Raw genomic sequence first — 13932 nt, forward strand, 5'->3', positions numbered from 1 at the left:
ACTGAAGGGCTGTGGTCTTTTTGTAGGGTGTGGCAGGGGAACCGAGGGCTTATTCCCTATTTTATCCTTTATAATAAACCTTTAGTTTCTCTATGCATTGTCTCTTGTCTTCAAGATAAATCTAGTTTTATTATATATGGTTTTCTCCTGTCCAAAAGCTAAGATTCTCTGAGAGAGGTAAAATTAGCCTGGCTTTCTGGCTAGAAAAACCTTCAGATGCTGATCTCCTGTTCCTCGGCCAGTGGCAGCTGCTAGATTTTAGCTTCATCGAGCCATTTATCTCCACTGGGTACTACTGAACTCTCCCTAGCTTGACTAGCTTATACTTGTTCAGTTAATGTCCCCACCCCACTCCCATTTGTGCCCTAACAGCAGCTCTCCCTTCAGAGTGGCTTGGCTGTACCTTCACATTTAGCTTCAAGCTCTTCTGGCCTTCATGTGCCACAGTCATCTGCAGAGAAGAACCTCATGCACCTACCCTAATCCCACATCTGGGACTTGGATTTAGAAGACATGTTACTTAGGGAACAGAATATAGTACCAAGAACTTGGGCTCCTGAAATCAGAGCTAAATCATAGATAGCTCTCCTAGTTCTTAGGCTCTATGAGAAAAGATCTAAGTTCATAAAACAGTTTCTCAACCTATATATTTCTAGTTACCTGAAGACTTTGTTAGCAGTCTCATCAGTTGAAGAAATGAGTTAATTCTAGCAAAAAGAAGAGAGGAAGAAAGACCTATAAAATTCAGGTATAGTGCAGGAGAGAAAATTCAAGATCTCTTCCAATAACCTGTATACCCCTCAGGGGTTTTCTGGCCTTTGTTCTCCTTGTACTTGAGCTTGGAGGCTACAGTGCTTGAGAACCAGAATCTGGGATCTGCCTTTTAGCCATAGGAGAAATTTGGATTTATGCCTCTTGCTGAAGATTATCTAGACTTAATTTGGCCCTCAGGACAGTATTAAGGTTCTATCCCATGGTGAAATCTTGCTTGACTGACCCAGCAATTACTGAGTGGATGTGCTGCCTGCAATTGCTTGTAGCAGATTAGTTACAACAGTGTGCTAGCCTACTGTCCCATCACCACCATTTCCTTGTCATGATGTCTGGCTTTGAAATAGCAGCTGGAAAAACTGGACCTGGCTTTAGAAGAGAGGCAAGGCAGTGCTCTCTTTGTGTTGGATGGAAGACCATCTCTCAGCCCATCATTGCTTCTATGCCTGATTAGCTTTGATCATATCCTGTGACTACGTCAAATGTACAAACATGGCTCATTACTAAACTGCACACTGAACTCAAACTAATGTGGGAAAGAGATTGTGGCTCACCCTTAACTAGAATGTCAGAGTGTACCCATTAGATTTGCCACACCCATTATTTCCTAAGGACCCACACAACTGTCTGACCATTGGTACAGTTAGTGCCTGGGTAGGGCTGAAACCTTTCCTGACATTCAAACTAAGGTCTCTGGAAACCCTGTGTAACCAGTTCTAGTTTGGGAGTTCTGAGCAGTCATCCTCAGCTACCTTGATCCTACCTTGATCCTACCTTCTCTGTCATCAGGTCTTAAGACCCTATATCTTTTCCCCAGGATCTTTTTCTACTGTTCCTTTATACCCTCTTCCACATACTTTTCACTGTTCTCAGCCTTTTGTAGCTGAATCACACATATCCACAAACTGCAAAGCGTGCAAAATAATATGTGGTTCAGGATTGAAGCTTTTCAGCTGACAAGTTGAACAAAGTGCAGTTAGACTCACTAGCAGTGGGAAGAAAAATTTAAATTATCTAACTTTTGGCTTCTATAATGGATGCAGTGCTCTCAAGTCCTGAGATTTATGCAGATGTCTTTTGAATCTCTATATTTGAACAATAGTGAAGGATGATTAGCCAATAATAGCACTTTCACATATTGCTCCCATTTTAAACATGCTCTGCTTTACATATAGTTTCCTCCCACTCTGCCATGCCAGTTGTCTAACACCAGCCTCATCTGTGGCTATCTTAAGAGTGGTCTAAAGGGCCTGGCCTGAGCCTTTAAGAGTCCTTTTAGCTTTATACTTTATCTTGATACCCGGCCTATACCATTCTTGACCTTCTTCTCTGAGTGACTTTGAATCTTTTTATCTCTATCCCAATCTAAAAATACTTTAGACTGAAAAGTAGGCCCTATCTAGAGTTTGTTTAAGAATGATCGAGAATACTGGACCTCTAGTCAAAGCTCCCACAGAACTTCCAAGCCTGCTTACCCCTGTCCAGAATGATGTGACTTCTGTTTGCAAGCACTGATTGAATTAGGCTCAATGAGAAAAGGGAGGGCCTTGCTATATGATGAGGTCTCAAAAGCCTCCTCTTTTAGACTCACTGTGTGATGCCAACACTCTTCTTTCCTGCCAGAGGTGCCCAGTGGCTCTGACCATCTCTGCTTTTCTCTTAGTTCACCTTGGAGTTGAGTGGCTCCACTTCCCAGTAATGCTTGTGCCAGTCAGTGCCCCCTCATTGTCTCTCCCTCTTCTCTTTCTTTATCTTTGTGCTTCCTGCCGTGGTACCCCCACCCCCTCCAGAGCTGCTGGATGACCAGCACCCTGTGGTCCGGTTGCTGCGCAGTTTTTCCTCTGACTGCCCAGGGGGCCGGCCAGTCTCCTTGGATGCCACGCTGGCGCATCACCTGCACCAGTGCTCCTACCACCTGCGCCTCTTCCGGAACTGGCTGCGCTCAGGCCAGGATGACCCCGAGTGCTTCTACGGTACCCCCTGCCACCAAGCTGGCTGCTGCCACTACCCTGGCTGGGACTGACTGCTTTGCTTATTGCACTCCTGGCAGGAGAGCCCACCTCTTCCTCTCTCCTATTTACCCTAAGGTTATGTGACTTGCATTTAGTTGCTTGGATGGGATCGGGGCCAGACTGCCTGGTAGCTATAGCATTGGCTGCTCATTCCTTCCTCCTTGCCTCCTAATGCTATCCATTCCCAATTCTATTCTGTATAGGAGTAGCCTTTTGCCCTGGAATCTGTTCTTATCTCTATAACCTTCTACTACTACCATCTTCAAATCCAAACGTTTTTCTTCCCACTCTGAGGAGCTAGAGATTACCTCTCTTGCTCTCCTGCCACTAGAGGACAGAGGGAAATTGAGGCACAGAGGTCTCAGTTAAATCCTTGAAGCAAATTAGGTCCAGAGTTAGAAGATGATCAGGTGTAATTCTTTTGAGGTTTTAGTCATTGGTGAACGGGAGGCTATGTCTTGCATAGATGTTGCTGTTCTGCCTACCCTTAGTCCCTTTAAGGAGATGTAGAGGAGGTATAGGAAAGATTGGGAACTGAAAAGGTGGTTGGAATGTGTGTTTCTTGATTCTCCAGTGGAAACATTTTTTTTAAACAAGCACTGGGATTAGGGTTACGCATTTGAGTTTACCTTTTACCTTACCCAGAACGGTGGACCTACATTGAAATTATTGGGTTCAGAGCAGAGAACTAGTATTTATTATTTCTTCTAGGGGGTTGCCTCTTTTTCCTAATGGAGTAAAGAAATCCTAGCAAGTCTGGGGTTTTCCAGTGAAAGCAGAGAAGAGAACCTTTGATGTAATGGAAATGACCAAGAAAGAACTTCCATCTCCCAGCCTGTTCATGCATGTGGTTTTCTTGGGCTGAGCTCCATATGTATTGCATGCCCTCCAGCTTGCTTCCAAATATTCTAGCCTTTCTACCCATATCCTAAATCTGCATGAACACCTTCTCAAATTACATGCTCTCCTCCTTAACCTGGTTCTCTTATACATGACCCCTGAAATCTGCCATTTCTTCCCAGCTCCATGACCTCCCTAACCTCATTTAGACCTACAATTTCACCCCTTACCTATGGATCTTTGTTTTATTTCCCCCAAAAGTGCAAGATCAATGTAGGTGCTTACCCTATTGAGATTCTGTTGATTTTTTTCATGGGACATTACAGGCTCTCCATAGGTAGGATGAGAGGTGATTTGATTCACCTGGAGGCCTTAGCAGGTAGACTTTATAGGAAATCTGGAGGTGACAGAAATATACTTCTGTTGGGGCTCTAAAGAGTTCCCTCTCCTGAGACTCTTGGATACCCCACACTTCAAAAGCCATGGACTCTCCTGATGGCTGTCAGGGATTCTCCATGCTTCCTTGGCCAGTTAGGATATATCTGGCAGTAATAATATTGACTTTGCCCATCTCTTTTCTAACAGGATTTGAAGGGTGCTCCATGGTGCCTACCATCTACCCCTTAGAAACACTACATAATGCCCTTTCCCTGCGACAAGTAAGTGAATTCTTGAGTAGTGTCTGCCAGCGCCACACTGATGCTCAAGCACAGGTGTCTACAGGTATGGAAAATACTCTTGTCTTGTACTGCTATCTCTGCCCTCACTCCCATGCTTCCTAGAACATGAGTAATAAATTAAAAAGCTAGGCACTCCAGCCTGACTGATAGTGGTGCAGTGGATAGAACATTGACCTGGAACACTGAGGTCACCGGCTTGAACATGGGATCACTGGCTTGAGCCCAAAGGGTGCTGGCTTGAAACCCAAGGTCACTGGCTTGAGCTCAAAGGTCTCTGGCTTAAGCAAGGGGTCGTTGGCTTGGCTTGAGCCCAAGGTCTGATTTCTAGTCAAGGCATGTATAAGAAGCAATCAATGCATAACTAAAGTGGAGTAACTATGAGTTGATGCTTCTTATTCACTCTCCCTCCCTATCTCTCTCCCTTCTTGTCTTTCTCTCTCTCAAAAAAAAAAAAAAAAAAAAAGAAAGAAAGAAAGAAAGAAAAGACCTGACCTGTGGTGGTGCAATGGTTAAATTGTCAACCTGGAATGCTGAGGTTGCCGGTTCAAAACTTCTAGCTTGCCTGGTCAAGGCACATATGGGAGTTGATGCTTCCTGCTCCTCCCCCCTACTCTCTCTCTCTCTTTCTCTTTCTCTTTCTCTTTCTCAGTCTCCCTCTCTCTCACTTTCTTCCCCCTCTAAAATGAACAAAAAGAAAAAAAGATAGGCATTCCAAAAATATACAAAAGTAAACTTGAAATAAATGTTTAATTGCATAGGCCAATTCAAAACCATAGAAATATCATTCCTGGCCCTGGCCAGTAGGGTCAGTTGGCTCAGTGGTAGAGTGTCAGCCCAGCATGTGGCTGTCTTGGGTTTGATTCCCAGTCAGGACACACAAGAGAAACAACCATCTGCTCTCCCCCTCCCTCTCCCTCTTCTCTCCCTCTCGATTCATCTCCCACAGCCATGGCTACATTGATTCGAGCACATCAGTCCTGGGTGCTGAAGATGGCTCCTTGGAGCCTCTGCCTCAAGCACTAAAAATAGCTTGGTTTCTATCACAGCCCCAGATGGGCAGAGCATCGGCCCCAGATGGGAGTTGCCGAGTGGATCCTGCTCAGGGCATATGCGGAAATCTGTCTCTCTGTCTCTCCTCCTATCACTTGGAGAAGAAGAAAAAAGAAAGAAAGAAAGAAAGCAATATCACTTTTTCCCAAGTTGATTTATAAATATTTAGTGTGATTCAAATAAAAATATTGCTGTTTTTCTCAAGTCAGACTAATTGATTCTGAAGTTCTCATTAAAAAATAAATAAGTGGGCCCTGGCCGGTTGGCTCAGTGGTAGAGCGTCGGCCTGGCATGCAGAAGTCCCAGGTTCGATTCCCGGCCAGAGCACACAGGAGAAGCGCCCATCTGCTTCTCCACCCCTCCCCCTCTCCTTCCTCTCTGTCTCTCTTCTCTCTCTTCCCCTCCTGCAGCCGAGGCTCCATTGGAGCAAAGATGGCCCGGGCGCTGGGGATGGCTCCTTGGCCTCTGCCCCAGGCGCTAGAGTGGCTCTGGTCGCAACAGGGCGACGCCCCGGAGGGGCAGAGCATCGCCCCCTGGTGGGCGTGCCGGGTGGATCCCAGTCGGGCGCATGTGGGAGTCTGTCTGACTGTCTCTCCCCGTTTCCAGCTTCGGAAGAATACAAAAAAAAAAAAGGGGGGGGAAATAAATAAATAAATAAGTGGCCCTGGCCGGTTGGCTCAGTGGTAGAGCATTGGCCCAGTGCATGGCTGTCCCGGGTTCAATTCTAGGTCAAAGCACACAGGAGAAGTGACCATCTGCTTCTCCATCCCTTCCCCTTCTCTTTCTTTCTCTTCTCATCCTGCAGCCATGGTTTGATTGGTTCAATCTCATTGGCCCCGGGCACTGAGGATGGCTCTGTGAAGCCTTCACCTCAGGTACTAAAAAATAGCTTGATTGCGAGCATGCCCCAGACAGGGGTTGCTGGATGGATCCTGGTCGGGGTACATGCAGGAGTCTATCTCCCCTCCTCTCACTTGAAAAAGAAGAAAAATAAATAAATAAATTTTAAAAGAAAAAAAAATAAACAAGCAAGAACAGCCAAGATAACCTTATAGAAAAAGAACCATAAAGGGGTACTAATCCTACCAGATTTTAAAACATTTTCTAAAACTCCTATAATAAAAACAATGTAATATTGGTATGTGAATAGACAGATCAATCAAACAAAATAGAAAATTTAGAAATAGATGAAGTTTGTATTTTAAAATACTAGGGGAAAGATAGACTTCTTTTTTTCATGTTTATTTTATTGATTTTAGAGAGAGGAAAGGAGAGAGTGGGAGAGACAGAAAGACCAATCTGTTCCTGTATATGCCCTGACCGGGGATCAAACCCACAACCTCTCCACTTTGAGACAATGCTAATCAACCAAGCTGTCTGGCCAGGGCAAGATAGACTCCTTAATAAATAGAGTTGGGCCTCACCTGTGGTGAGGATGCAGTGGATACAGTGCCAACCAGGAATGCTGAGGTCACCAGTTTGAAATCCTGGGCTTGCCCAGTCAAAGCACATATGATAAGTCACCAGTGAACACCTAGAATGAAGCAACTACTCCTCGTCCCCCTACCCCCTGTAAAATCAGTAAGTAAAATCTTTAAAAAATAATAAAGTTAAGATGATTGAATAGTCATTTGACAAAAAATGGAATCCACACTTCATGTTGTATACCAATTATAAATCCATGTAGATCAGAGGTCTAAATATAAAAATTAAACCATGCAGTTGTTTGCTCCGATGGCTTGTCCTTTTACAGAAACACTAAAAACAATCAAGTAAAAATTGACAATTAACTTTATCAGAACTCTAGAAAATAGTTAAAAGTTTGCAACAGCCAGGAAAATTCTGAATCAAGAAGTAGGTAGCCTGACCTGTGGTGGCGCAGTGGATAAAGTATCGACCTGGAACGCTGAGGTTGCCAGTTCGAAACCCTGCACTTGTCCGGTCAAGGCACATATGGGAGTTGATGCTTCCTGCTCCTCCCCCTAAAAAGAAAAAAAAAAAATTAAAAAAAAAGTAGGTAACCTAAAAATGGCAGAAAGCTTTCCAGCATTTTTCTTGACCTTCTCCCATCCCTCTCCCCACTTTGGCAACAATCTTGAAAATGGTAGCCCATGGCCTGACCAGGCAGTGGTGCAGTGGATAGAGCGTCGGACTGGGATGTGGAGGACCCAGGTTCGAGACCCCGAGGTCGCCAGGTTGAGCGCAGGCTCATCTGGTTTGAGCAAGGCTCACCAGCTTGAGCCTCAGGTCACTGGCTCGAGCAAGGGGTCACTCAGTCTGCTGTAGTCCCCCCCCCCCCCGTCAAGGCACATATGAGAAATCAATCAATGAACAACTAAGGAGCCACAATGAAGAATTGATGTTTCTCATCTCTCTCCCTTCTTGTCTGTCTGTTCCTATCTCTGACTCTCTCTGTCTCTGCCACAAAAAGAAAAAAGAAAATGGCAGCCCATGTTCTCAATGTGGAACCCTGGGCCCTGGGCCCAGAGGGAGCAGAATAGACCTTATTCTCAAATACTTGTGTTTATTCTAACTTGTGTGTGGGTTACCTGAAGGACTGACACTGGGTGCTTACCTTGTTTCATCTAACTTGGAAATCATGCAGTGTATAACTGGGGCTGGGTAGACGGTATTTCTTGCAAATATTGTAAGGCAAATGAACAACATGCTATCTGGGACAAAAAATATATATAATTGAGACAGCTTGACCAGGTAGTGGCACAGTGGATAGAGTGTTGACCTTGGACGCTCAAGAGCCAGATTGGTAACCTTGAAGTCGCTGGCTTGAGCATAGGCTCATCTGGCTTGAGTGCAACCTCACTGACTTGAGTGCAGATTATTGACACAATCCCATGGTTGCTCGCTTGAAGACCAAAATCACTGGCTTGAACCCAAGGTTGCTGGCTTGAGCACGGTGTCACTGGCTTGTCTGGAGCCTCCCAGTCAAGGCACTTATGAGAAGCAATCAATGAACAACTAAAGTGCCTCAACTACAAGTTGATGCTTCACATCTCTCCCTTTCTCTCCCTGCCCCTTGTGCATGAGCATGCATTAGAGAAAAAAAAGTAAAAGGATATATTCCATGTTAATAATAACCAAATGAGAGCTAGGGTATACTAATGTCAGACAAAATAGTTTTGTTTTGTTTTTCCTTTTTATTGAATTTATTAGGGTGACACTTAACAAAATTATATAGGTTTCAGGTACACAAATCTACAACACATCATCTGTACACTGTATTGTGTGTTCACCACCCCAAGTCAAGTCTCCATCTTGCCTGACCTGTGGTGGCACAATGGATCAAGCCTTGACCTGGAACACTGAGGTCTCCAGTTCAAAACTCCAGGCTTGCCTGGTCAAGGCACATATGGGAGTTGATACTTACTGCTTCCCCCTACCATGCCCCACTATTTGGCTCTGGCTGTTTGGCTTAGTGGTAGAGCATCAGCCTGGCATGTAGAAGTTCTGGGTTTGATTCCTGGTCTGGGCACACAGGAGAAGTGACTATCTGCTTCTCCACCCTTCCTCCTTCTCTCTTTCTCTTCCCCTCCAGCAGCCATGGCTCAAATCATCTCAGGTACTAAAATAGCTCGGTTGTCCAACAAGTAACAGAGTAATGGCTCCAGATGGACAAAGCATCCCCCAGTAGGGGGCTTATAGGTCGCATGCAGAGTTTGTCTCTCTGCATCCCCACCTCTCGTTTAATATAAAAAGTCTCCATTACCATTTATCCCTCCTATACTCTCCTCCACCTCCCACCAGCACCCCTCCCCCTGACAATCATTATACTGTTGTCTGTATCAATCAATGCATTTTCTTTTTTGCTCAATCCTGCCACTCCTCTAGCTCCCCGCCACAGCTGTCAGCCTGCTCTCTAAGAGTTTGTCTCTGTTTTGCTTGTTAGTTCATTTTGTTTATTAGATTCCACATGTGAAGGAAATCCTATAGTACTTGTCTATCTCTGACTTGCTTATTTCACTTAGATAATGCTCTCTAGGTTCATCCATGCTGGCAGAAAAAGTAAGATTTCCTTTTTTTTTTTTTTATGTGAGTAACATTACATTGTGTTAATGTACCACAACTTTTTTTTTTTTTTTGTCTTTTTCTGAAGCTGGAAACGGGGAGAGACAGTCAGACAGACTCCTGCATGCGCCCGACCGGGATCCACCCGGCACGCCCACCAGGGGCGATGCTCTGCCCACCAGGGGGCGATGCTCTGCCCCTCCAGGGCGTCGCTCTGCCGCAACCAGAGCCACTCTAGCGTCTGGGGCAGAGGCCAAGGAGCCATCCCCAGCGCCTGGGCCATCTTTGGAGGGGAAGAGAGAGATAGAGAGGAAGGAGGGGGGGGGGTGGAGAAGCAAATGGGCGCCTCTCCTATGTGCCCTGGCCGGGAATTGAACCCGGGACTTCCGCACACCAGGCCGACACTCTACCGCTGAGCCAACTGGCCAGGGCCAATGTACCACAACTTTTTTATCCACTCGTCTACTGATGGACATTTGGGCTACTTCCAAATCTTGGCTATTGTAAATAATACTGTAATAACATAAGGGTGCATATATTCTTTTGAATTATTGTTTTGGGTTTCTTTGGATAAATTCCCAGAAGTGGAATCACTGGATCATAAGGCTGTTTCATTTTTATCAGACAAAATAGTCTTTAAGTCAAAAATTTCTACAGGAGATAGAGAAGGCCATTATATATTGATAAAAGTCAATTCATCAGGAAGGTATGATGATTACAAACAATACTCACCAAACAGTGAAGTCCCAAAATATATATATGAAGCAAACATTGACAGAATTGAAGGGAGAACTAGACAGTGCTACAATAATAGTTGGAGGCTTCACTATTCCAATTTTAATAATGGAAAAACACCTACACAGATTAATAAGGAAACAGAGAACTTGAATAACACCATAGGCCAACAAAGCCTAACAAACATTATGGGACATTCTGCCCAGCAGCAGCAGAATACAGTTTTTTCTTTTTGTATTACATGTATTGGGGTGACATTGGTTAATAAAATTATATAGGTTTCAAGTGTACAATTCTGTGAAACACTATCTGTATATTACATTGTGTGTTTACTACTCCAAGTCAAATCTTTCTGTCACCATATATTTGACCCCTTTATCCTTGGATACCCTCCACCTCCCTCTTCTCTCTGATCACCACCATACTGTTGTCTGTGTCTATGAGTTTCTGTTTGTTTTTTCTTGTTTATTCATTTGTTGCTTTCAGTTTTATATCCCATATATGAGTGAATTAAATGGTTCTTGACTTTTTCAGTCTGATTTATTTTACTTTGCATGATATTCTCAAGATTCATCCATGTCGTTGCAAATGGCAGTATTTCATCTTTTCTCATGGTTGAGTAGAATTCCATTGCATATGTGCACCACATCTTCTTTATCCAGTCATCTATTGAGGGACACTTAGGTTGTTTCCATGTCTTGGCCACTGTAAATAATGCTGTAGTAAACATAGGGATGTGAATAAGTGTTTTCAAGTTTTTCAAGTAGATATTGAGAAGAGGGGTTGCTGGGTCATATGGTAACTATTAGTTTTTTTTAGGTAACTTCATACTGTTTTCCATAGTGGCTGTACCAGTTTACATTCCCACCAGCAGCAAATGAAGGTTCCTTTTTTCTCCACACCCTCTCCCATGCTCATTACCTGTCTTATTTATAGTAGCCATTCTAACAGTTGTGAGGTGGCATCTCATTGTAATTTCTTTTAAAGATTTTATTTATTCATTATAGAGAGGGGAGAGAGAGAGAGAAGGGGGGAGGAGCAGGAAGCATCAACTCCCATATGTGCCTTGACCAGGCAAGCCCAGGGTTTTGAACCAGTGACCTCAGTATTCCAGGTTGACGCTTTATCCACTGCACCACCACAGGTCAGGCTCATTGTAATTTTGATTTGCATTTCTCTAATAGCTAGTAAAGTTGAGCATCTTTTCATGTATCTGTTGGCCATTTGTATGTCTTCTTAGGAGAAGTGTCTGTTCATGTTCTCTGTCCTTTGTTTAATTGGATTTTTTTATATTGATTTTTAGAGAGAGATGAGAGGGAGAGGGAGAGAGAAAGAAGGGAGATAAGCAGGAAACATCAACAGTTGCTTGTATGTGCCTTGACCAGAAAAGCACAGGGTTTCGAACTGGCAACCCAGCATTCAGATTGATGCTCTATCCACAGCACCACCATGGGCCAGGCAGATTTTTTTTTTTTTTTTTTTTTTGGTGTTGAGTTGTATGAGTTTTTTGTTTTGTTTTGTTTTGTTTTTGTATTTTTCTGAAGTTGGAAATGGGGAGGCAGTCAGACTCCCGCATGCGCCAGACCGGGATCCACCTGGCATGCCCACCAGGGGGCGATGCTTTGCCCATCTGGAGCATCGCTCTGTTGCAACCAGAGCCATTCTAGCACCTGAGGCAGAGGCCATAGAGCCATCCTCAGCACCTGGGCCAACTTTGCTCCAATGGAGCCCTGGCTGCAGGAGGGGAAAAGAGAGACAGAGAGATGGATGTAAGGGCGATCTGGCTGCAACATCTGTCACCCCATTGATCGCCAGGGTTGATTCGGCTGACCTGGCTGGCTAGGCGGTTGTCCCTTTCCTCCCTCACCGCTCCATGTGCGTCCCTCCCGAAGCTGCGCGCTCGGTCAAAGAGGACGACCTTCCCCGCTAGAGGAGAGGACCGTTCTTCGGTCAAGGGTATACGAGTAGCTGTGCTCCCCTGCTAGAACCTCCAAACAAGTCTCAAGAGAGACAGTGAGGAAGAGAGGGGGAGGGGTGGAGAAGCAAATGGGCGCCTCTCCTGTGTGCCCTGGCTGGGAATCGAACCCGGGACTCCTGCACACCAGGCCGACGTTCTACCACTGAGCCAACTGGCCAGGGCCTGTATGAGTTTTTTATATATTTTGGATATTAACCCCTGTTGTAGCTGTTGCTCGCAAATATCTTCTCCCATTTGGTTGGTTGCTTTTTTGCTTTGTCATTGCTTTCTTTTGCTGTGCTTTCTTTTGCTTTTTAGTTAGATATAATCCCACTTATTTATTTTTGCTTTTCCTTTCCTTGCCTTTGGGTAATACAGATTTTTTCTTAAGTGTACATGGAATAGTATCCAGATATACCATATGTTATTCTCCAGCTTAGGCCACAAAAGAAGTCTAAATACATTTTATAAGATTGAAATTATATAAAATACCCTCTCCAACCACAATGAAATGATGCTAGAAATCAATAATAGAAGGAAAATTAGAAAATTCACAAATGTGGAGATTAGACAACATATTCTTAAACAACCTATGAGTCAGAGATTTATTGTAAGGAAAACTAGACTATATGACTAGTAAGTCCTTTAGTGGGGTAAAGAAACTATAAAAGAATTTTAATCCTCATTCAATAGTTCAATCATTAGTAATATTGGTACTATTTTAAAACTATGTATATATAATGCAAATAAGATAAGTAATAATATTCCTATTATTAGGAATCAGGATTTTCAAGGTAAGTTAAATTAGATACAAGTATAAATTCAAAAGATTTTTTAAAATGCTATAATTTTAAATTTGAATCTAAAATGTCAATATGGCCCTGGCCAGGTAGCTCAGTTGGTTAGAGTGTCATCCACATATGCCAAGGTTGCCAGTTCAATCCCCTGTCAGGGCACATATCATAATCAACTGATAGCCTGACCAGGCGGTGGTGCAGTGGATAGAGCATCAGACGGGGATGCAGAGGACCCAGGTTCGAGACCCTGAGGTCGCCAGCTTGAGCGCGGGCTCATCTGGTTTGAGCAAAGCTCACCAGCTTGGACCTAAGGTTGCTGGCTTGAGCAAGGGGTTACTCAGTCTGCTGAAGGCCCGCGGTCAAGGCACATATGAGAAAGCAATCAATGAACAACTAAGGTGTTGCAACGAAAAGCTGATGATTGATGCTTCTTATCTCTCTCCATTCCTGTCTGTCTGTCCCTGTCTATCCCTCTTTCTGACTCGCTCTGTCTCTGTAAAAAAATAAAAATAAAAGGAATCAACTGATGAATGCATACCTAGAGTAGAACAACAAATCAACATTTCTTTCTATATATCTCTCTCCCTTTTTCTCTCTAGAATCAATCAATAAAAATTTTTCTACAGTTTTTTTTAATTAAAAAAATATCAATATGAATTTCAGGATATTTTCTAACATTATGCATTAGCAGCAGTAGCAATCAGCTCCCTTAGCACATAGATTTTGGTCTCTACATATTATTCTCCACTACTAGGATTCCATGGGAAAATGACTGATTCTTGGTCTAATGCAGGGGTCCCCAAACTATGGCCCATGGGCCACATGCGGCTCCCTGAGGCCATTTATCCGGCCCCCACCATACTTCCCGAAGGGGCACCTCTTTCACTGGTGGTCAGTGAGAGGAGCACATTGACCATCTCATTAACCAAAAGCAGAGCCATAGTTCCCATTGAAATACTGGTCAGTTTGTTAATTTAAATTTACTTGTTCTTTATTTTAAATATTGTATTTGTTCCAGTTTTGTTTTTTTACTTTAAAATAAGATATGTGCAGTGTGCATAGGGATT

General features: G+C 43.8%; 1 protein-coding gene across 25 annotated transcripts in view; it reads left to right on the top strand.

The window, feature by feature from the left end:
* Positions 1-13932, top strand: part of PPIP5K1 (diphosphoinositol pentakisphosphate kinase 1) — a 47945-nt gene that overhangs the window by 25938 nt on the left and 8075 nt on the right. For 15 of the 25 annotated variants that reach the window (XM_066276756.1, XM_066276749.1, XM_066276761.1 and 12 more), the window contains 2 exons: positions 2562-2744; positions 4209-4346. In XM_066276756.1, the coding sequence (XP_066132853.1) occupies positions 2562-2744; positions 4209-4346 (321 nt within the window). The remainder of the gene's footprint in view (positions 1-2561; positions 2745-4208; positions 4347-13932) is intronic. The other 10 variants (XM_066276764.1, XM_066276768.1, XM_066276767.1 and 7 more) reach the window with 2 other exon arrangements.

Source organism: Saccopteryx bilineata, chromosome 4 (assembly GCF_036850765.1).
Source record: "Saccopteryx bilineata isolate mSacBil1 chromosome 4, mSacBil1_pri_phased_curated, whole genome shotgun sequence".
In the NCBI taxonomy this organism is placed as follows: domain Eukaryota; kingdom Metazoa; phylum Chordata; class Mammalia; order Chiroptera; family Emballonuridae; genus Saccopteryx; species Saccopteryx bilineata.